Source organism: Bactrocera tryoni, chromosome 5 (assembly GCF_016617805.1).
Source record: "Bactrocera tryoni isolate S06 chromosome 5, CSIRO_BtryS06_freeze2, whole genome shotgun sequence".
Lineage (NCBI taxonomy): Eukaryota > Metazoa > Arthropoda > Insecta > Diptera > Tephritidae > Bactrocera > Bactrocera tryoni.
In genome coordinates, this window is record NC_052503.1 from 25,120,544 (window position 1) to 25,146,201 (window position 25,658).

Consider the following 25,658-nt stretch of genomic DNA (forward strand, 5'->3'; position numbering starts at 1 on the left):
TTTCAGACCGGAGCATACTCTTATAGAACTTTCCCAAAGGTGATCTAGTCACCGATGCCCAGAGCATACTTAAATTATGGAGGGAACACTTCTCCAGCCTGCTGAATGGCAGTGAACGCACAACACCAGGAGAAGGAGAACCCGATTCCCCAATCGATGACGATGGAGCAGACGTTCCCTTACCCGACCATGAAGAAGTTCGAATAGCAATTGCTCGCCTGAAGAACAACAAAGCGGCAGGGGCCGACGGACTACCGGCCGAGCTATTCAAACACGGCGGTGAAGAACTAATAGGGAGCATGCATCAGCTTCCTTGTAAAATATGGTTGGACGAAAGCATGCCCAACGATTGGAATTTAAGTGTGCTATGCCCAATCCATAAAAAAGGAGACCCCACAATCTGCGCCAACTACCGTGGGATCAGCCTCCTCAACATCGCATATAAAGTTCTATCGAGCGTATTGTGTGAAAGATTAAAGCCCACCGTCAACAAACTGATTGGACCTTATCAGTGTGGCTTCAGCCCTGGAAAATCAACAACCGACCAGATATTCGCCATGCGCCAAATCTTGGAAAAGACCCGTGAAAAGAGAATCGACACACACCACCTCTTCGTCGATTTCAAAGCTACTTTCGACAGCACGAAAAGGAGCTGCCTTTATGCCGCAATGTCTGAATTTGGTATCCCCGCAAAACTAATACGGCTGTGTAAGCTGACGTTGAGCAACACGAAAAGCTCCGTCCTCTCTCGGAGCCGTTCGATACCAAACGAGGTTTCAGACAAGGCGACTCCCTATCGTGCGACTTTTTCAACCTTGCCAACAGGTGCTACTTCGGACTGAGTAGGCAATTGAGAAGCAAAGTCCTCTCTCGACGAACAAAAACCAAACTCTATAAGTCACTCATAATTCCCGTCCTGCTATATTGTGTAGAGGCCTGAACGATGACAACAACTGATGAGTCGACGTTGCGAGTTTTCGAGAGAAAAGTACTGCGAAAGATTTATGGTATTTGCGCTTTGGCCACGGCAAATATCGCATTCGATGGAACGATGATGTGTGAGATATACGACGACATTGACATAGTTCAGCGAATTAAAAGACAGCGGCTACGCTGGCTAGGTCATGTTGTCCAAATGGACGAAAACACTCCAGCTCTGAAAGTATTCGACGCTGTACCCGCCGGGGGAAGCAGAGGAAGAGGAAGACCTCCACTCCGTTGGAAGCACCAGGTGGAGAAGGACCTGGCTACGCTTGAAATATCCAATTGGTGCCACGTAGCGAAGAGAAGAAACGACTGGCGCCCTATTGTTACCTCGGCTATAGCTGCATAAGAGGTGTCTACGCCAATTAAGAAGAAGAAGACGATTCATGAACTTGTATTCGGTGCCATAGATATCCTTATCTTATATATGGTTGTTAAATATATCGAAATTATTGCGTAAATTACTGGTGCTTTGCTCAGTATTGAAATTGTGAGTTCAGTATTTCTTGGGTGGCTCACCGATGAAATTCGGAAACAAAATTATCGATATCTGATAAATATCGATATTTGATAATTAATAATAAATATCGATATCTGGGCTAATTTTCAAAACGTACGCAACGCGATATTTTCAATCTTGTATAAGGTTTTATGTGCCAAAAAATTACTACTGTCGGCAAAATTCCCAAAAGAATTTTGCGTCGGTCAGATGAGGATAAAGCAGAGGCGTTTGCCAAGCAATTAAAATGAAATATCTACACCATTTAATTCCATTAACGCATCTGATGAAAAGGAAAAGGATGTAATTTTGATACTCCATGCCAAATGGATTTTCCAATAAAGTACGGCCTTTATCAGAAGCGAAAAGAGGAACTGGCAAATGTACAAAGCCCAGGCGATCAGATAACGCAGTACTAAAGCACCAACGGAGAAGTCCATGCGAGCTCTATAATTATATTCAATGCTATACTAAGGCATTCCTACAGCCTGAAACGCAGAAATAATTATGATTGCTAAACCAAAAAAATTAAATATAATTCCGGACCAACAGTACGGGTTTCCAGACACCACGTAACTCCTGAACAATGTCAGAGTGTTTAATAAAATAAGGTCAGCTTTAGAGCAAAAGAAATATTGCCCAGTGGCCTTGATGCAAATAAGCATTCGATAAAGTCTGGCACCCTGAACTGCTTTACAAATTAAAGAAAAATTTACCTGCTCCCTTTTCTTCTTTATTAAATCTTATTTAAAAGATAGACAATTTTATGTTAGGGTTGGAAAGTCGAGTACCTGGCATATAAAGAAATCAGGCGTACCTACAGGAAGGTTTAGCCATCTTTATCTGATGTTCATAAACGGATATCCTAAAATAACGATGTTAAGGATAGCAACACCGCTGATGACACTGCAGTCCTAATCAAAGAAAGTATCTTCAGAATCTTCTGATATACTACAAAATTACTTATTCCAACTAAAAGACTGGCTCAAGATGTGTCTACAGCCAATTCAGATGTCTGTCCATGCTACTTTTACCCTAAGAAAGGCATTGTCCTTCCTTCAATCAAAATTACTACAGCTATACCTGTTAGTGATCATGAAATACCCAAGTTACAATATAGATAGAAGGCTTACTCTGGAAATATCATGTTAAAGCGAAAAAAGAACAAATTAATATAAAATTGAGAAGTCTTGATTGGCTTCTCGTAAAAACTGTTCTTTCTCCTAAAACAAACCTTAATTTATAAAACCATCAACAAATCTATATTTGAACGATACAGGGAACGCAAGCAATTCAAATGTATTGAAATAATACAGCGTCTAATCAAAACTCTCAGGTCAATTACAAAAGCTCCATGGTATGTTCTAAATCATACTCATTCACAGATTTTAAAAAATATGCAAAGTGAAAGATGAAATAAAAAGTTTAGGTGAAAGATACAAAAATCCAGGTTAGAGATCCATCCCAACTTTAGCAGTGGTGCATTACGCGGCACCGGCCTCCAAATTGCCAAGTTAAAAAGAAAAGCATGACAAACTTGTAAACCAGCACGCATGCACGTAATGTAAATACATAACTTTAGCATTAAAACTAGTGCATTATTATGTTATTTTAACATAAAAGAAACAGCAAACAATTGGTGTAAATTAGTATGCATGCAGTTTGATTTTATTTTTATTGTCACTAAAACAGAGGTCAATGAATAGTTAATTCTATAATTTCCGAGCTCTGAAAATTTCCTTAATAGCACATTTACTTTATTGTCTATTTAACATTAACACACCAGGAACTCTAACTTGAATAAAATAAAAAAAATAACATATTTATTTAACGTAAATGTTTTACTTGGTATGAACTGGATACCATGTACATCATTCGATATTTGTTTAAAGGCAAATACGCAGCTGTCCTAGGCTATAGCGCCTGGGATATGTCGGAAATGATATGTCGAATTTTGAAAAATCGATAACAGATAATTAATCGAATTTGATAATTAGTCGAATATCCTAAGGAAGCTCATTGCCTAGGGTCCTAGGCAGTTTCGAGTTACTAAAATATGAATTTATAGTCATTAGAATGCTCTATAAATGCCCACGTATGTATATGACTGAAAATATTTCGAAGAAACGTTGTGGCCAGTTCGAAAAAATTTAAATGGATTGATATTAAAAAAATAAGTATTGCACTTTAATATGTGCAACTGACGAATTGTGAAATCAAACAGCTGAAAATATTCATTCAAGAAAGTTGCCACCTTTTTATTTTATTTTTCAAAAATTGAATTTTATGTCAAAATAAAGGAGTTAAAGAAGGCTTTAAGTTTACATGTTATGAAAAGAGTTGCCACCTGTTTAATTTTGTATTCAATCAACTTCAATTAAAGGAAATATTACAGTGTAGAATTCGTTTCTCTCAATATAACGGTGTAAGAAAATAATCGTGATGTTAATGAGAGAGTTGTCTGAGTGGGAAAATGTTTTGTCACAAATTGACGATATTTGTCAAATATTTTTCAAAATTATTTAGTAGTATATCTTAAAAAAAAATATTTAAGGAATCTTTGAAATAATACTGAGGGATCAGTTTTGATCTACAAATAAGATACAATGCTGACGAAACGCGGGTTTATGAATATGACTATGCAACGGTGCAACAATCTAGCGAATGGCGCTCCGAAAAATGAACCGAACCCGAAAAATCCAAAATCCGCTGAAAACACTGGAGGGCAACTCAACCAAGACTTATAACGAGTGCACGAAAAATTAGTTTAAATGTTGGTTTGAGACTTTTTTGAAAGCGATAATAAACACATATATTAACATTTGTGAAAATATGTTTTTTTCTTGTCAGCCCGGGTCATTTTTGATCAGAAGGCATTACAAATATGTAAATGTGACGTTTGAGGAAATAACGGCGAACTTGCTATGACACATCTACAAGCCAAACAACAGCAGAAAATAACTGTGAAACAAAACCGAAATAACAATAAATAACGGCAAATGAAGTCCGCAAAAATACACGAGTTATGCAAATAAACCACACTCTAGTTATGCGCCAAAAAAACACTGGTAAACCACCAGGCAGCAGACGATTGATGACATTTCCTCACTAGGCCACATACAAAACAACAAACACATATGTGCATGGTATATACTTTAATATGCACATATTTCACGCCAGCAACCAACATGCAGTTGTCAACAGCATTCAATATAATTTGCATTTGATCATCATTAATCAAGCTCTAGCAGCCAGCAATGGAACCATCGGCCGCACCAAAGCGAACCGCACGGCGAACTAATCAGCAAGTAATCATTGAACACGTACAACAACAACTGCACAGAGATTAAACGGTATACAATAGTTTTTCGCAGTTTAGCGATTTATCTGCTTCATTGTTGTTGTTGTTGCTGTTGTAGCGGTCTTCCGCAACTTTCATGGTTTCTCACAACTTCACCGCAGAAACCATGCAAAATGTAGAATTGGAGGTGTTTAAAGGGAATTGGGAAAGATGAATGGATGGTAGGAAAAGGTGAGTTAAAATAAAGTGCCGTTGTTGACTGTTGGCGCCTTTGGACGACACATTTCTTGCGGTTTGACCACAAGCGGCTAATATGGGGCATTAAAGTTGATTGCTTGTTGTTGTAGTTGTTGCGATGTAACACTTTGTAAGCAATTGTTAGTTGTTGTTATTATTATTTTTGTTGTTGTTATTATTGTTATAATTATTGTTTGTTGTTGTTGCTATTATTATTTTATTGTTGTTGCTGCTATTATTATTGGGTTGTTGTTGTTGTTGTTATTTCAGTTTTTGTTGTTAGTGTTATTAAAGGTTTTGTTGTTGTTGTTATTATTGTTCTTGTTTTATGCTATTTCATTTATTTTTGTTATCGCATATGATGTTGTAATTGTTTTTGTTGTTGTTCCTACTTTTGTTGTTCTTCCTGCTTTTGTTGTTGTTAAAGCTTTATACTTGTTATTGCTTTTATTGAGCCATTGTTTTTCTTGTTATTATTGCTTTTGTGGTTGCTTTTCGTCTTGTTGTTGCTATTGCTGTTTTATTTGGCGTTGGCGTTGGCGTCATGTAAAACAACAATCAATCTCTCATTCTAAATTTGGCTTTGTGAAATTGCGGTTTTACGCCTAAAATAATTACCGCCGCTTCCTACTCAATCTCGGGTTATCTCTATATAAGCTATATAAGTATGTATATGTACAATACAACAACAAATATATTCCAAATTTCGTTCGTTCGCTCGGCTATTAAAAATTCACGAGTTTCACTTGAATTTCGTAATGTTTTTAGCTGCCGAAATTTAATCAATCAAAATGTATAAATAAACTCCGAAATCGCAATATTTCCTAGAACAATTTTTAATCAAGAAATTTCATCATAATTTGTGGAAACTAATTTATTGGTAGAGGAAAATATTTTTTTTTCGACACATTTTTGTGTAAATTATTTTATATTCAAATTATATTATGCTTAGAGGATTACAGAAGTCAATGTTATTAAGGTAGGGATAACAATGAGTGCTTTTTGATAGCTCGCAACAGTAAGCTGAAAATATTTTGCGGGTAAACTATATGTATAGTCTTAATGCTTTGGGAATAAACATATTGTTTTACTAATAAAAAAGTTCACCAGAAATATGAAAATTCTTATATTAATAGATATGTATGGTAATAATATAATAATATTCACAACATCATCAGGCCTTTAGACTTCATTTTCACCTTTATCGAAGAAAACTTTAAAATATGGCATACTTCTCAAGGAGCTCAAGGAAAACAAAGAAAGCTAAGTCAAGCAATTACAAAACTGTCGAAGAAATATTTTTAAGTACGAAATCTTAACTTTCTAACGCCTAATAGCGTAACTCGATCGCATTTATACAAGGCAATATATAGATTACTGAAATCAGCTATTGGACATATAACTAGAAATTATACATTAATTTTATTATGTTGAAGGAATATTCTATTCTAGTGGAATGAATTTCTAGTAGTTTTTGAAGTGTCGTCCGAAGAAGCAATTAATATTTTTACTATCCATTTTTCTAACACTTGTTTACCAATATTACGGGAAAAAATCATTAAATAAAAAAAGTTAAAAATTTCAAATATTAGCAGCGCATAAAGTGGGGGTCTCAAAACCAAACCATACCCACGACTTCAACCATCCTAACAATCTGAAACCAAAAAATAAACACATTATTAATCTAGAATAATGTCGGATCTAGAACTACGGAAATGTTTAAATGTTTTGTTCAAGAAATGGCGACTGCCCGAAAAAATACAATTTTTACCTCTTTAAACAGTAAATGAAATTTAGGAATAGTTAACATAGACAAGCCTTTAAGAAAGACTATCCAAAATTTTAGATACATCAGTTCAGTAGAACCTGAGAAATCGTGGGTGTCATTTAGAAAAGGATAGTGTCGAGAAAAGCTTGTTTAAAGTTTCGCGAACTGCTCGAACTAGTTTGGATCGGCATCCAAAAATTACTTTATTTTCGAAAATAATTTGAGTTTCGAAAAATCGTCATGAAGACTTATTCTTTAATAGTTAAACTTAGAAAATATAAAAATAAATATAGTTGACTTTTTTATTTTTAGAATACCACGTTAAGCTTTATTACATTATTCCAATACATACGAAATAAACTGTAATGGGATTTCCAAAAATTTTATATTAGATATATGAGTGCTATAGAAAGTACTGAACTTATTTTTGGCACCACAAGGTCTTTTTTGTTATCTGAGATTCCTTGTTAAACATACTTAACAAATTTATCCAGTTTGAAATTTCTATGTTATGTATTTGATCCCGTATAAAGTATTCAGTCGATTGCATCCATTTTTGAGGTCAAAATATATAATTACTAGAAAAAACACGACCTTGAGTTCCATCAAGAATTCTCACTGATAAACGTCAAACTCATAAGCCCATGTGTAATCGGCAGTCTATGAATATGGGATCGGAATTCGTTTCATCGAGACGATTCAAGCAAGAACGCGTTTCATACCCAAAACATCCACTAAAATCATTCGAACGGACTCGCGAGCGATGCCGAGCTCTCTTGTCACCTCTCTAACACTTGACTGACAATTTTCAAGTACTACGAGTATATTCCTCACTTTTTTAATATTTTCGTCAGGTGAAGAGGTTGAAAATCCTCCGGAACAATGCATGTCTTCAACGATCTCTCGACCCATTTTGAAGGCCTGTGTTTTTGGATAAAACTGAATCACCGTAAGCCTTTTCCAACATTCGCAACGATTCCACATACGAAATTCGGTTAAAAATACCAAATTTGAGACAAAATCTTCGTTCGATATTAAAAATCGGAACGCACTACTGAGGTGCACCGGCTGGTTCACAGACCGCGCTCATATTTGTCATATTATTGATTTTTTCGAATTCACAAGTGGATAAAACTCCTTAACATAAAAACAAAAACATAAAGAAATGAAAAAAAAAACAAATCTGACAAAGGAAACACACATATTTTTTTAATTAAAAGTCCAATTGTCCAAGCTAAATAATTTGTCCAAACTCTGATTGAGGAGCAAATCGCCGTCAGTTGCGTCATTCTCCAGAATTTGGTGGCTCCACTCAAATAGCTTTGACCAAATGCGGAGATTTCCACTTCTTTCAAGTGAACAACCAGATACTAAATAATAAAATGGCTAAAGCCGCATCACAACAACAACAATCGTCAATCGACAATGTTATACAACAAAAGTGAATTAATATTTAAGGCAACAGTGGGCAGCAACTGGTGTAAGTAAAACTAATTTACAACAACAACAACATGTAGCGCTGTCATTACCATTTACAGAAGTGCGTGTACGCAACGGCCGACACACACGCACACACAGATCTTAATAAAAATTAGTAAGAGCTCGTGTTGTTGCTGGCCGCAAAAGTGTCGCAGTTGTGCGTTTAGTGTTGCCGCATGTTGTTGTTATTGTTTTTCGTACGCCCACAACCCGAATGTAGGCAGAGTACAAAGCAGCGTGTGGAAACAAATCTTGTCTTGTCTTAAAAAGCATTGAACTTCTTTCTTGGTTTCTTAATTTTGTCGTTGCTTGGCCATTTAAATGTGAGCAACAACAACTACACTCAAACATATATTGACACACAACCACACAGCTTAGTACATGCGTGTGTTTGTTTGTTGTTTGTTTTGTGCGCCGCTCGTGTCTTGGCCAAGTCTCTAAAAGATTACCGGTCATCGATTCACCATTTGTCTTTCGGTGCAACCCACATCAAATATTTGTTGTTCATTGAAGATTATAACTTTGGGCAAAAGCTTCCATTTTATTTTGCCATTTTGGTTAACCAAATGTTTTATATGTAAATATGGGTATATACTCGTATGAGCGTGTGCATGTGTTTGCAAATGTTTGAAGAGCATGCTAAAGATAGGCTTGCACGACATTTAATTTTAAAAGCTTTATGTGGAGTGCATCATTTGGACTTTTGTAGAGAAAATTACGAGAAAAAATTTTGTAAAAAAATTTAAAATTTTATATTTAAATCTTTTTTATTTTTAAATTTTTATGAATATACTTTATCATAGTAAATCAGACCATTTTGCTCTCAAACACTTTTTTTTTGAAATTTTTTATTTCTTTATTCTTGACATACAGACACAGTATTTCTACACCTTCTGTGCTTTATTTCAAGATAAGAAAATCTCCAAAATTTTAAGAAAATCTTTCTCGAAAATTTCAGTCAAAATTGTCTTTAAAGTTCTCTGTAAACAACAAAAATAAGTTGTATCAGTAAACATGAATTTTTATTCGAAGTCCAGTTAGTTTAGTTCGAACATAAGTGCAATGATAGATAGAAGAGCTACTTTAAAAAAAAATGTTTAAAGTTTTTAAAAATTGGTTTTATATATACAGAGTCCGGCACTCGAAGTGTAACCAACTTCAGACCGTTCCCGCAGCTGTCGTTGTTTATAAATTTACTGAATCACAGCTCGGAGTAATGTTTACAAGTGTACAAAAGCGTTTTGCCAAAAGTGAACGCAAAAAAAGTGATCAGCCATGGAATTCAAACGTAATAGTGTGATTGCTTTATATTTAGCTGGAAAATCACAGCCACCAATTGTTCGTGAGCTCAAACACCTTAATGTGAATAAAGTTTTTGTTTATCGCACCATGACTCGTTACAATGATACTGGTAGCATCGCAAAACGCCATGGAGGTGGTCATAAAAAGACTGCAACGTCACGTGAGATGGCTCGGAAAGTGAAGAAGCGACTTGAGCGAAATCCACGACGAAGTGCCAATCAAATGGATAAAGAACTAAAAAAACCCAACCGCAGCATCCGACGCATATTGAAAAATGAGCTAAAGGTCAAGCCTTACAAGTTCCAAAAGGCCCATGATCTCACACCGAAGAAGCAACAAGTAAGCCTTGAGAGAGCGAAGCAGTTGCTTCGCTTGGCCGAAAGCGGTCAAATTCCGAACATTGTGTTTTCTGACAAAAAATTTTTTTCCGATTGAGCAATTCGTAAACTCTCAAAACGATAGGGTTTACTTGACCGACCGTTCCTACGAGAATCTAAGTCATCGGTTGGCCACCAGGAGGCAGCACCCGCCAAAAATAATGGTTTGGGCCGCCGTCACCGAGATGGGCGTTCTCCAATTATTTTCATCGAGTCTGGTGTCAAAGTAAATGTGACATATTATCGGGAAAGTGTTCTGGAGGTTGCTTTGAAGCCGTGGGCAAACAAACATTTCGGTCGCAAACCATGGACGTTTCAACAAGACTTAGCACCGTCTCACAAAGCGCGAGTGAACCAAGAATGGCTAAAAAACAACGTTCCGAACTTCATTACGGCCACATAATGGCTCTCGAATTTACCAGATGCGAATCCAAAGGATTATTCTCTCTGGGCCATTTAGGAGAGCAAGGTCCGAAGTAAAAAATACACCAGTCTCGAGATGCTGAAGAAAGCAATTATCCGTGAGTGGGCCAAAATACCGGCAAGTCACATTCGGTCAGCTTGCGATTCATTTTTTGACCGTCTCAAGGCCATAATTAAGGCAAAAGGTGCTCATATCGAGCGAAAGTGACTTGGTCCTGAGTTTATGATTATTTTCACACATTTTGTATTTAAAAAAAATTAATAATTTTCCAAACCGAATTTATGGCTTTTTAAATGGTTACACTTCGAGTGCCGGACCCTGCAGTATCTAATCAAAAATGGAATTAAATAGAGCGAAATGATCAAAACAAGGAAACGAATTAACTTCCGAGCATTTGTCCATCTGACCGACCAAGGAATAAATTTTGTAACTACTAAACTTATGTAAGATAAATAGACTGATAATACGTGAGACCACGTAATCCTAAGTACGGATCAAAAATACTGTCTTAAAACTACAAAAGCGCCTAACCGGAACGCACATGAATCCGGGGCCAGTAAGAGACTGGCAAGTAGGCAGCATTCCATAAAATTGCTTGCTTATGTTTCATGTCACTACAATGTAGTGAATAGGAAACAATTTTGAAGCTTGGGTCATATAAGCCAATAGGACCCAGCTTAAGTCGTACTCAGTTAGAACCCAAAATCTAATGCCAATCTTGTACTTGCTTAATCTAAGGATTTCCCATAGTCACTTTTCATATCTCCTTAATGAAGATTCTCTCCTGGTTTTCCAGTTGCTCGCTTTTTCTCAAGAACAACATAATCTAAGATAAGTACATTATCTACTATACTCATTCGGAAAACATTTATTGACCACGCACCTACGAAAGAACCCAAAATGAGTCCAATAGAGAAGACAACGGGAAGGCGAAGGATCCTAAAATAGATAAAAAGAGTGAATTTATTACATAAAGAAAGCTCTTGGTAATATACATTTGCTGTAACCCCATCATTCAGTACAAACACTCAGAGCAATGTTAGAAGCAATTTTAATATTTATGTGTTCCAGTCTACTTTGAATGAAGAAAGAAAATAACGGAATATAACAGTTATGGCATTCAATGGCTGATTACAATAACCATTGTTCAACAGTATTCAGCTGTGGAAATGATCAAAGATATCGTGTAATCTAATCTCTGAATCAATGTGTATACCCTGAATAGGATACAATGTTTTAACAAACAGAAGAAAACCTCAACAATCCTATAAAGTACGAGTATGTATATGAATTTTCAACGTGAAGAGCTGAGTCGATTTAGCTCTGTCTGTCTCTTGGGCTTTGGGATACAGCCATGTGGAAAAGTTCACCCAAGTGAGGTACGATTTCTGAGCGCCATTCACTTGAGCCAGAAACGACTTTTTTACCTACGGCTCAACCAGTTCAAGACTGCCGGCCTTAGACCAAATATCCTCTGGCCAGCCAAAAAACATCCGTTTGAAGGCCATCTAAAGTGAGAGGGCGAAACTTCCCTCCATGAGGTTGTGCGCTGGGTTTGGGACCTGCCACAAAACGGCCTCGAATGAAAGACTCCTCCTTTTTATAAAGACCACCTCGAACGTATTAAGGATCAGGATTTGAGAGTATAGTATGTACCTGGAATATCCGGTTCTCAATTGGAAAGGTGCCGTTTTAACTATGCCCGTCTTTTTGTCGAGGTTTCAGACATGGCGATTCCCTATCGTGCGACTTCTTCAATCTACCTCTAGAGAAAATAATTCGAGCTGCAGATCTGAATAGAGAAGGTACAATCTCCTATAGGAGTGTACAGCTGGTGGTATACGCCGATGACATCGATATCAGTGGCCATAAAAAACGCGCTTTTAGTTCTGCTTTCTCTAGGTTGGACAAAGAAGAGAAGCAAATGGGACTGGTAGTGAACGAGGGCAAGACGAAATGTCTGCTGTCATCAAACAAACAGTTGTCACAGTTGCGACTTGGCTTCCACGTCACTGTTGACAGTCATAACTTCAAAGTCGTAGATAATTTCGTCTTTCTTTGAAGTAGTATTACATATAACACCAACAAAAATGTCAGAATAAAAATGCAACAAATAATAACTCTTGCCAACAGGTGCAAGTTTGGAAGTAAAGTTTTTTCTCGACGTACAAAGACTAAACTCTCTAAATTACTCGTCATCTCCGTCCTGCTATATGGAGCAGAGGCACTGATGAATCAGCGTTACGAGCTTTCGAGCGAGGTTCTGCGGAAAATTTATGGTCCTTTGCGCATTGGCAACGGCAAGTACGGCAGCCCATGGAACGATGAGCTGTGTGAGATATACGACGATATTGACATAGTTCGGCGAATTAAGAGACGGCGGCTGTGCTACCTAGGTCATGTCGTCCGAATGGATGTGAGCACTCCAGCTCAGGAGTATCGACGCAGTTGCCGCCATATAGGCTCCATAGAGCCAACGTTAACAGTCTTTCCTTGTTTTGCATTCACTTTGGCTTTAATTTCCGAGCAAACATTAATTTAAGACAACAGCTCTAATTTGTTATCTCATTTTAATTGAATCCGCACGCTAACAACTCACCAACACATCGTCTCTTTAAATATTTAAATATTTTCAGGGGTCAATGTACGCATATAATTGAAAAGGACGGCAAACATATGAATCCGCTTAATGTGTCCTTTGTGTGAATTGAAAAGTGGATACCACGAACCTTTATTTAGTTTTTACCTACACATTTGAAACAATTTGAACTCTCAACCCGAGCCAACGCGACTCTATGTTCGTCAGCTGCGTCCTGCAATCCTATTTAGCACTACAAATACGCCGCACAACAACAACAGCAACACGGTACAATTTGCTACATTTGAGTTGACAAAATTGCAAAGACGCACAATCAGTGCGCATTCGATAGGCAAATGAGTCAAACCAATCTGACACTAATGGCATTCGCCCACCAGCCAAGTAAACCGGCGGAGTTGATGGAAAAAGGAGGCAGGTGGAGGCAGAGCGGAAGATACAGAGGACGCAGTTCAGCCGAAAAGCACATGTGTATTCCAACTGTATATATGTATGTACAGAGCCTAGAACATATGCCCAACCATACATATACATATATATATAGACTTCTATACTTCTATGCATAAGTATGTGTAGGAGATACTTAAAATAAAACCCAAATTAGTGAGACACAAGTGAAAAGTTGAATGGAATTTTTGAAGCACAGATTAATGACCTCACCATGAAATTAGTGTTTGGTTAAGTGTGCTTCACTTCATGCATACATACATATATCTAGCGCCGCGTCGCTGCTGATAAACCGGAAGGCAAATACTCAAAAAAACTAAAAATGGTGGGCTTACGCATACCTCTACACATATGACAGCAGATGTATCAACTTTGTAATTGTTGTTGGAGGGATAGTGGCGTACGAATTTATACTTTCTGAAGTGCGGACTGCAAATAACGGTTATTTTAATAACTAAAGTTAAATTAATAATTATCACTAAGGGTCCTTATACCAGCAAGTGGTAATTGCTGTGCAGGGAATATGAGCTCAAAACCCATTATTAAAGCATGTGTGTGTTGCAGAACGACTTTTTAGAAAGTTGGAGGGAAGAAAGTTTTGTAAATTTTAACTGCCTTCGATTTGAAAAAAATTGTAGAGTAGCAAAACGAAGAAGCAGCTGCTGTAAGCTAAAGAGACTGGCATAAATTATACATTTTAGACTTTGGTAATAAGATTGGGATAGCAACTGGCGGCTACTGGGGCAGTACACGATATCAACATTTAGAAGACACTTTTCACAAAAGAAACGTATGTCACTTAAGAGAAAATGTTTCTATGAAGCCACAGTAAAAGTTATAAGTTCAGACAAGTTCCCTTATTGCCGAATTTGAAAAATGCAATTTGGTGAAAAACTTGTTTAAACTTTCACGAACAGTAGCTGACTAACCCGAACGCTTCAACACTACAACAGCCCGGGAAGCCAATCTATTTTGCTAATTAAATAATTGTATAATAATAATTGTTTAATCAGAGACTGAATAGGCTAACTTCTTAAGACTCATTGGATATTATATGGCACATGGTGAACCAAGTAGAAGTACTTTTTTCAATCGCATTTTTTTGACAGATCTCGCGTAAGTCTTGTCAAGCTGTCATGTTATTTTTCTTCAGTATAGTTTGGCATTTCAACATGGAAAGACTTACGGCTGACCAACGATTGCAAATCGTTCAGCTTAATTACAAAAATTCCTGTATTTGGGCGCATTTTACGTCGAAATCTTAAATTGAGAGCGTAGAAACTACAGCTTGTGCAAGAACTGAAGCCACTCGACATTTCCGAGCGACATCGCTTCGCTCAATGAGCTCTTAAAGAGTTCCAAGAAAATCCGACGTTTTCGAACCAAATTTAGTTAAACGATGAGACCCATTTCTGGCACAAAGGGTACATAAACAAGCAAAATTGCCGCATTTGTGACGAAGAGCCACCTGAAGTGATTCAAGAGCTGCCATTTTCCACACAGCGCATCAATCAATGGACTAATTGAGAGAACACTTCGGTGAGCAGGTAATTTCAAGTCTTTGGCCAGTCGATTGGACACCAAAATCGTGTGACACCACACCATTAGACTTTCTTATGTGGAGACATGTGTGAAGTCTTAAGTCTTAGCGGACAATCTTGCTTCGACTCAGGCCTCGGAGCATTGGCTAAAGAGCTCAAAACTTCAACTACAGAACAAAAACTCGAGAATATCTCCCCAAATTTTGACGAATAATCAGCGATAAAGTACCTTGGTGAGACGCGAGACTCAGCTACAAAGCCCACATTGAAAAAGTGTGCGAAAAAGTTGCCCATGTAAATGCGGTCTTATCTAGAATCATGGTCAACATAGGAGGACCAAAAAAAACAGCAAAGCACTATTGACCATGGATAACCCATCAGTTTTAAAGTATGCCGCACCTGTATGGGGACCAGCACTAATGCAAAAAACATATGCAAGAATGGCACAATCAGTGTTCCGGCTAAGCGCAATTAGAACTATTAGCACATTCCGCACGAAGCCGTTAGCTATATATCTGGTATAATGCCACCAGACATAATGGCTCGAGAAAAGTAAAGAGGAAAGACAAGTCAGCAGGGTGGAATGGCAAAATCATTGGGACACAGACGCACCGATTAATCGGAAATGTAAAAGCATGAGTGGAACGAAAGCACGACGAGATAGACGTTTACATGAAATAGTTTCTATCAAGACAAAGATGTTTCAAACTGTAACTGCATAGATACGGTCATGACAATAGAGTTTCTTGCTCTTTCTATGTTAGCAGTAGCGAAAATGCGGAGCGGTGATTTACAACAGAGCGGCAAGATCTGGAGATGGAAGTGACTAGCCGGATAACACCTGATAATGTAGTGCCTTATATGCTGCAATCGAGACAAGTATGTTATGCCATGGAGAAGACGACAGCTCTACAAGAGCTGAGAGGAGCCGAACAACAAAGAAGCAGTGAAGCTAGAGCCGCGAATAACGAGCTAATGACGTGAGCCAATAGGCTAAGTTGGTACTGCGGTACTGCAGGGCCTTTCCACAAAGCTACAGGTGACAGAGTTAAGGGTTTAGTATGTAGTCCAATATAGTAAGTTAATACTGATTAGGCGTGGTAACGAATGGGGTGTACCTTTAGCGAACACTACGAATCGTGCATACTGCATACTACTAAGTATCAGTATCTAAGGAAGATTCCCCTTTTGAAAACAAGCAAAGGTCCCAGAGCAAAACATCACGCATGTGATTCGCCTGCTACCAGTCGAAATGCTCGAACGAGTCAGTGAAAATTGAACTCAACGGATGTACCATGTAAGACGTACATAGGTGCGGTCAACATTTGAAAGAGATAATCTTCAAAAACTAACTGCCAAAGAATGTGCTTTCGAACGATAATAAAAAGTTCGCATTAAATGTGAAGCTAGCTCAATTTTAACAACTTTTGGCATTAAATAATTAATAACTACTTACATACACATAAATTTACTTAATTCTACAGTAATAATTCAAATTCGCCTTAAGTGTGTGCAAGCGCCACGGTGCGCACTGGGTCAATAACCAATTGCTGGCGTCAACACTTTTGTGAAGTAGTGTCAATGTATGCACAACCGGAGGCAAATATGCGGTGCGAGTCTAAGTTACAGTTAGAGTAGGTGGCTGCCTGCAATTTCTTAAGTGCAAGCCAAACTTAAGGAGAGCGAGAAAACACAGGCGCACACACACACACTCATACATACAAATTTAGATTATGAATATATACATATATCTATATATATACATAGCTCCAGCTAAGCAAAAACGTTTTGGAAAGTCTCTTCAGAAATAAGTATAAGAGATTATTAAAACACCAGCTGGCACAAGTACCTTGTATGTATGTGTGTAAGCGCATATTTATATATATACATATATATGTGTATGTGAGTATGCTTAGTAGTCAGGATATTGAAATAGCTGCAACGGCACTTCATAATTACCGCATGTGACACAGTTTTCTCATAGTAAAAATAACAAGGCACACACACACACATACATGCATGTGAAGTAGTAAACACACATACACAGCAAGTTCTAATATTAACACCGCAGTCGCGTGAATAAACGCACTCAGCCAAGGTATGCAAGTGTAAGTGTGTGCATGTATTTAAGTGTATGTGTGCATGTATTTCAGTGTATGTGTGTTTGTGTTTGTATCTGCATGCACTTGCTTGCGTGTTGGTGCTGCATTCAGCAGCGATTTCCTTGGAGAATGCTTTGTATCAACACACAAATATTCACACTCACACTCACACACACACACATGTACATGCAATGTGAAGCAAAAATGTTTGTATGTGCAAAATGTAAGGAGCTACGTACGTGCCGGAAGCGCAAATTCCACTTCCTTAAAATCGCTTGCAGTGAGCTGTACTCCTGTCCGGCTCTTCAAGTGCTTGTAGTTGCTTTATATTCAATTTTTTTGTTTGCTTATTATTTTTTTTGTTTTTGTTGTACACTTTTCACTTTTACTGCTGCTTGGCTGCTATGGCGACGCCTTTGCGCTTATTCTTTAATTAACTTTATTTTAACGATTTTTTGTAATTCTTTTAATTTTGGCAAATTTTTTGTTGTAATTGTATTAATTTCTGGCAATCATTATTTTTTTCCTTCTTCAGCACACACACATACGCGGCGAACACGAGTGTAATTACACACACTCACTTATATACATACATATAATATATATCGATATATATGTACATTGATATATAACACTTGAACTCACTCCACAATTGGCTCAGTATATTCCCACTAAATAAAAATAAGATTTTGACATGTTTGATTGATATGCGCAAGAAATAAAAAACCAAAATAAATAAAAACAAAACAAAAACCAAAAAAAAAATTACGAAAAAACCGTAAAAATTATGCACGAGTGGTGTCGATTGAATTACTGTTGCTATTGCATATGTATGCAAACATATATGCATGTATGTATGTAAGAGCACTTTATGCTTCTGACTTTTGAGTTTTTATATACATATATGAATATATGTATGTATATATTATATACTTATGAATATACATACATATATGTATATGCAAAAACACACACATACGCATTTTTTCATGGTAACGTATTCGTACGGCACAAACGAAGCAGGAAAAATCTAACGAATGTCGAATGTAGCAATGATATGATTTTAGTTTAGAATTTGTCTTATGAATTTTTTATTTTTTTGAATAAGTTATTTTTGGAGCATTTGGTTTTTATTGGTAATATAATTACCATTATTTATTTTATTTTATGTTATGCTATAAGATTATTTTATTGCATGTTAATTTAACTTAATTTAATTATACTTTAATTAATTTAATTTAAATTTTTTAAATAAATTAAGCTTAAAATTATTAATTTAATTAAACAAAAATTTTAATTGAAAAATTAAGTATATTAAAATTTAATTCAAAAATTTTATTTAAAATTATTAATTTAATTAAATTTTTTATTGAAACAATAAATGCTCTTCCGATCTAAAATTTAATTAAGGAAATTAAGTTTATAATTATTAATTTAATTAAGCTAAATTTATAATTGAAACAATTAATCACACTAAATTTTAATTAATTTAATTAAATGATCAAATTTAAGTAATAATATTACTTAACACATAATTAAAATAAAAACTTTCAAATGAACTAAATAAAATAAAGTGCTATTAAAATAAATTTAATAATTTTAGTATAATTTCATTATTATTATAATTAGTTAAACTTTCATCATTCAGTCATTTTATGTTTTGTTATGCTGCGTAATTTTAAAATTTTAAGTTAATTAAATTTAATTTACCTAATTAACTAGTTAACCTAATTTAAATAATTAATTAAATACATTTCACTTAATTTAACTAATTATTACACATAATTAGAGCTAATTAGTATAATTAGTTAATTTAATTGAGCAATCAAATTTTAATTATTATTTAATTTATAACATTAAATTTAATGAAACTAAGAAGATTAATTTGAATTAATTGAAATAAAGCACAATTAAATTGTGTTAATTTATACTTAATTTTACTTTCATTGATATTAAAATTAGTTGAATTTATTCTAATTGTTAAATGTTTTTTGTTTTGTTATGTTAAGTTATTTTATTTTTTGTTATGTTACGTAATTGTAATGTTTTAAATTACTTTAATTTAATTACCTAATTAAATCTAATTTAAATAATTAATTAAATTGATTTCACTTAATTTAACTAATTATATAATTGGATTTATGAGTTAAACTTAATTTATTTCAAACAATTAAATAAATAATTTCATTACCACAAGCTAATTTCAATTTAGATATTTTAATTCTATGATTCGATTTAACTAGTCAATTATTTAATTAGTTAATTTAATTTACTTCAAATGATTAAATAAATTAATATAATTAAACAAGTAAATCATTTGATTTTACTGTAGATATTGGTATTTTAAATAATATTATTTTGCAAGTATAATATTTCATTATTTTTGAATTTAATTATCATTAAATTTTAATTTTAATTGACTTCAAAAAAGTTGTTCAATTAAAAATCAAACTTAAATTTTAATTTAATTAATATTTTTACGCCAAAGTTACCATTTTTAATAAATTAAATTTTTAAATTTCCTTAATTAACTAATTATACTGATTAATTTTTTATATATTAATTATTTAAACGAATTAAGTTTTTTTTTTTAATTTCATACCGAATAATATTACTTTTATCAAATTTATTTCGTTTCATTAATTTTAAGTTAATTCTTATCCAAGTAATTTGTTTCATATACACTACATTAAGACAAAAGACCACTCGGAAATTGAAACTAAATACCTAGGGTAAATGATATTTCACTATTCCAATTATGAGAGCGATCTATGAACCAGTTTGTTTACACCAGCTGCTTAAGTCGGTATATGTATGTACCTCAATAGTGCGTGGCGATTTTTACAATGGAAAAAAAATATCGAACAAAGAATTTGTCTCAAACTTTGTAATTCTAACCAAATTTCGTGTGCGGAATAGTACGAATGTTGGAAAAGGCTTAAAATCCACAAGCTTGCGAGTGGTACAAAGCCTTCAAAGACGGACGAGAGATCTTTGAAGAGATGCCTCTTTCTGGACGACCTTCAACCACCAGGGTATGTTGCTTGCAAATCGTCAGGCAAGTGTTAGAGACTTGTAATCTCTCTAACACACCTCTCGCGAGTCCGTTCGTTTGACTTTGGTGGATATTTTGGGAAAGAAACACGTTCTTGCTCGACTCGTCCCGATAAAGCTGTTTTTTTTTTCAAAAAGAGTACCATAAACAAGTCGCTTTTTTGCCGTACCGATTGGACATGGGTTTATAAGTTTAAAGTGCAGACAAGTCAACAAACATCGGAATGGAAACGAGCCGAAATAAAAAAAAAACATGCTCAAAAAACAAGGTAACAACAAGGTAAGGCACATTGTTTCTTTCTACATTCGTGGTTTAGTGCATCATGAATTTTTTCCGGAGGGACAAATGGTCAATAAGAAGTTCTATTTGGCCGTATTGAGGCGTTTGCGTAAGAACATTCGAAAAAATTAAATAAGTTTAACAGAAAATAATATACGCATAAAAAAATTAATAATAAAATTGTTAAATTCAGTCGAATTTATGAAATTTATTTATTTTTTAATTTAATTTTTTTAATTTTAATTTAATATAATTTTTTTTTTTTTGCAATTGTTTTTTCTTATTTTAAAATGTCAGTTTGTTAAATACATATATTGTTCCCATTTGTTTGCAATATTATTTCTTTATATTTTTTTACTAGTTTTAATTATTTTAGTTTTGAATAATTTTTTATACTTTAATTATTTATAATTTCTTCTTGGCTTATATTTTTATAATATTTTTAAAATTTTTTTATTTTTTTTTTATAAATTTGTGGGCAAATATCATTTTAATTGTTTGTTTTTTTGACTAATTTTGTGTTTATTAAAATAAATATATTTGTTATTATATTCTTGTTTAATGTTCCAATTAATTAAATATATTTTTTAATATAATTCTTTATGAAACCTTTTATTATTTTTATAAATTTTTCCGTAAATTACATTTGAATTTTCTTCATGAATTTTATTTTGAATTTATTTTTTAGCTCTTCTATTTAATATTTGTATTTATTTAGTTGCAAAAAATATTGCACACACACACGTACACAGCGCCATAAATACAGCATTGTATGTACATAAGTGCGTTGCCACAGAAGGACACTCGGGCACAAGGCCTTAAACCGCCGCCCGATTGAGCTTATTCAGCTGCGCCAACAATAAACACGAAAACAACAACAGCAACGGATAACGGTAGCTAAAACATGCGTACGTTTGTGTCGCTCGGCACTGGCATAGATGGTGCGTAAAATGTCAAATCGGCTTAGACTGGTCGCCACACCAACTTTAAGTACGCGCGCCGAGGAACGTGTTGCGTTTCGGCCGAATCACGAATTGCGAGTAAAACAAGGAAGTCAGCTTAAGCGCGGATAGGCAAAGACAGAACCGGCCACAAGCAAATGCAATGCCTTGGAAAGTGCGAAAAAAGAAAAAAAATAAAAACAAAAACAATAGTAAAAAGTCACACACATTACTTGCCACAGCACTTTGCCCGCTCAAATCGCCAATAAATACCGTACACACGTTTTTGCGACGACTTTTCCACACACAAACGAAAAAAAAACAAAGAAAAAACAGTAACAGGCAGCAACAATTAATGGCTGCAAATCGACGTTGGCGCTGTTGCAAGCAAAACCTCAAGACAGCCAATGCATGCAACAACCAAAAAAAAAAACAAAGAAAACACAACAACAGCAACAAAATATTGCTGCGACACATTTCGCGCGAGCACTAAAAATTTTCATTTCGAACGGTGTTTTTGTTGTTGCTATAACTAATCTTTGTTGTTGTTGTTGCACGAAGCAAATTTTTTGTAAAATATAGAAATTGCTTATTTCGCTCGCTGCCAATTTATTATCACCTACACTTTAGCGCACTGCAACGTTTTGCTTCATAGCCACACACAGGCACAAACACACACACACATAACATGACTTAGCACCGCGCCACACCGCACCGCTTATAATATATCTGCGAAAATTTGCAATTTCTTTTTTTTTTGGTGCGAAGGTACTTTTTTGCTCACAAATGTAAGAACAGACAAAACAAACTGTAAATGTGAAAATGTGAAATGCGCGCGCGTGCGACATACCTGTACGAAGGCGTAGTGACACCTGCGATATCCGAAATACAACTGACCGTCGAGTTGGCCGCACTGGTGCATGGCGAAGTTGTTGCGGTGATGGCTTCGCCAGTTGGCGCTGTTGACGTCACTGCCAGCGTTGGCGTCGGCGTTAATGTTGCTGGCGCTGCTGGTGAGGCTGTTAACAGTTTGGCGGCCACTGTGGCGTCGCCCGAGTCTACAGCCTCCTCTAAAGCGGCAATGGTTTCTGTTATTGTTGTTGTTGCTGCTGTGGCTTCAGCTGGCGTTATAATGATGGTGGCGTTTGTTGTTGTAGCTGTTGTTGTTGTTGCGCTGGAAACTTCCGAGAGTTCCTCGTCTGCTACGCACTTGCCAACAGACTGTTCGTTGGCAGCAGCGCTGTTGGCAACATTCTGAACAACAGCGCTGTTGGCAACATGCTCAGCAACATGTTGCGTGTGCGACTCAATGTTGCGCTCGCTGTTGGCACTTTGCGCGCCAATTTGTTCCACTATTACTGCCTTTGCCTGCATCATGTCTGTGCTAGTTGTTGTAATTGTGGTGTTTACTGTTGTTGTTGTTGCCATGGCAGGCAGCTGCAGCGTCTCTACTACAGTTGGCTGTGTATCTTGTGCTTCGGCTCTCGCGCGTGTCAACATAGCTGTTGCGCATGTCGGCGACGACGACGACAGCGGCGAGTCTGCCCGCTCTTTCCCAGCTGACACGCTTGTGCTCGTACTCAACGCTGGCGCTGTTGTTGGCGCAATTGTTGCTTGCTCATTAGCGCTAGCTTTTGTTGTTGCCACGGCGCGCTCTCTCCACTTTTCGTCTTTTATTTTGTTCGCTCTTTCGGCTTTACTTGTTTTGGTTTTCGTTTCGGCACGCGACTCATGGCGGCGGCTGGGCTGTGAGTACAGCAATGTATGCTGCTGCTGTTGTTGTTGTTGTTGCTGTTGGTATTGCTCACATTCCATCTGGCAACATGTATCGCAACTTATAGTCATTGCCGGAATGGTGGCTGCTTTATGTTGTCGGCCAGACGATTCTCGGCTGCTGCTGCTGGTGGCGGCGCGTCGTTTCTTCTCTCGCCGACTGTGGTGACCGCTGCCGGTGCTGCCACCTTCCAAGGCGCCGCCACTGCCGCCTACATTTTTGTATTGCTCACTACTGCCTGGCTGTGTTGTAGTTGCCGAGGTTGCCGCATTTTCTGCATTTGCCTCGTCGCCCAGGTTCAATGCCATCGCCGAGTACCCTGTTGCTCCGGCTGCAGCAACATTTGTCACATTCGTTGCTTCAGCTTGTGCTGCTGCACTTTTGGCAGCTTCGCTGTTGGTCGTCGTCGTCTTGTTGTTGTTGTTGATTTTGCTCGTTGCGCTTTTCGTTCGTTCAGTTTTGACGCTCTCGCTGTTAGCCGCCAGCGTGTCCTTGGATTTCGTTTGTACTGTGGTCGCGTTGTCCTCGTCATTCGCAGCGACCGACTGCACTGCGCCAGCATTGTCCGTGTCCAATTTAATGTCGCTGCCGCTGGCTATGTGTTCATGTGATGGCTCTTCGCCTAGCGCTGCTGCTTCTTTTTCTGCTTTATGTTGCTCCCGGTTGAATTCAGGGCTCGTTGTTGCCTGTAAGAAACGGTACTTTTTAAAGTGCGCTGTACAGTCGTGCGAATTCGCTTAAAAAAAGAGTTAAGATTGTGTAAATGGGAGTATGTGTGTAGGTATGTATATAAATGTATGGCTATGAAAGTCGACCAAATTTAAAACTCGGCTCGGCAGTGGTATAGTGAAGTTTAAGATTCCAGCCTTCTTCCATATTCTAACTATAATTAGTATACTTCTCGGTAGCCGGCTAAACAAACAGAACTTAGATTCGCCGTGACCTTGAGCTGAGAATACCACATTGTATGAAGAAGGTCAGCGCCTTTCTCACATATGGGTTATCCATCACATTTCTCGCAGTATTTGCTTATATCCATTAACTCCAGCTGGCTATATTTGGTTCGTTAAGAAATGGTCAATCCGAATGCCCTACTAAATCCTCTTTTGTATTGTACCAGACAATTGTCTGCAATCTGAGAGTCTAAGTCTGAACTTTGTATATCCGAATTTTACTCTCCGATCATAAACTATTGTTCTGCGGTAGCTTAACTCTGAAATTCAAAGTGGGGCAAACCAGTTTTGAGGCAACAACAACTTGTAAGATGGATGGTCTCAGAAATCCATTCAGTAAAATAATCTCTCTGATCAAGTTTGTAAGATATAAAGATGACCAGTAGAGATCCGATAAATTTTTGAGGAACACTATTATATTCTACTTAACCTGCGCATACGACTTCTGTTAGTATCATAAGGGGAACTCTGAAGGAAAAAGAAGGAAATTTTCGGATTATGGAAGCTCATTAAACTCTTTTGCTGAATGATTTTAACAGAAAGGTAAATCGTTCATTTTTTAGATGATATACCTCCTAGGGATATGTGGATGTTTGAGGAAGTTTTCAGGGGGAGTCTTCTGTTGGGAGCTCTCAAATTCTTGTTTCAGACTGTCAGACCACTGTAGTGGCTCTAAAATAAAAGTGGCAGCCATTACGGTAGCAGCAGATGTACTTCTACGAAGTACGACTTATTTTAGGGTAAACCTTCTTAAGATAAGTTGAACTCTACTTTTATATTAAACTTGTGTGGGTGTCTGTTCACAGCGGAATTGTCAGAGACAGTAAAACAGATCAACCCACAAGAACCCACAAGACGGGAACAAGCAGGTGTTCCCTTCCTTCGTTGCCCAGGGCGCTAGATCTGTGGGCCTCACGTGAGCGAAAACCATCTGGTCTACAAGATCCATGGAACTACTAGTTCCTAGCAAGTTTCGTATGGCCGCAATGATAGGTGGTCTAACTGGATACTGTCTCATGGGAACTCAGGGGGTGGGGTTAAAGATTATTGAGGAAAATGAGATGGAAACATCTAGACCCTTCCTCCACTACAGTCCAGTTTTCACCAGACTAAGGTTGACCCAACTGCTTTGCCACACTTGCTACGAACTCGACGAATTGGCAGGAGTAGATAGTAGCCGACCCAATTAATTTGCCGCCCTAAGCGTTTTGTAGATAAGCGACGGTCTTTTTGATCCATATCTAGGAGTTCTGGGCAGTACAACGGACGGGCGTCGTTGGTTGTCTCTAATTATCCAAGTGGCCTCACGGAGAATCAGAATATTTACTTAACCTTACATAACCTTAGATCTTGCCCTCATATTTCTGGTCGAAAAGCTCACATAATCCTCAAAGGTGCTTGAAAATATTGAAGAGTCCTACCATTGTTGCATTAAAAAGGTCTAAAACCTCATAACAAAAGCTCCAACATTTCCGTCCTCAAGCCATTCAACTTAACAAACTATTATTAGCTTTATTGTTATTACTAAGCCGACATTGCGAAGACCTTTACAAATACTATTACACGCACAACTATTCCCAACACAAATCTGACATTTTC

The 25,658-nt window shown here is 36.7% G+C and overlaps 1 protein-coding gene across 1 annotated transcript in view; it reads right to left on the reverse strand.

Annotated features, from left to right (window-relative positions):
- The window catches only part of LOC120776533, a 324,462-nt gene that overhangs the window by 293,987 nt on the left and 4,817 nt on the right, over nucleotides 1-25,658 (reverse strand). The window contains 1 exon segment of the mRNA XM_040107267.1: nucleotides 22,183-23,792. Coding sequence (XP_039963201.1) covers nucleotides 22,183-23,792 — 1,610 coding nt within the window.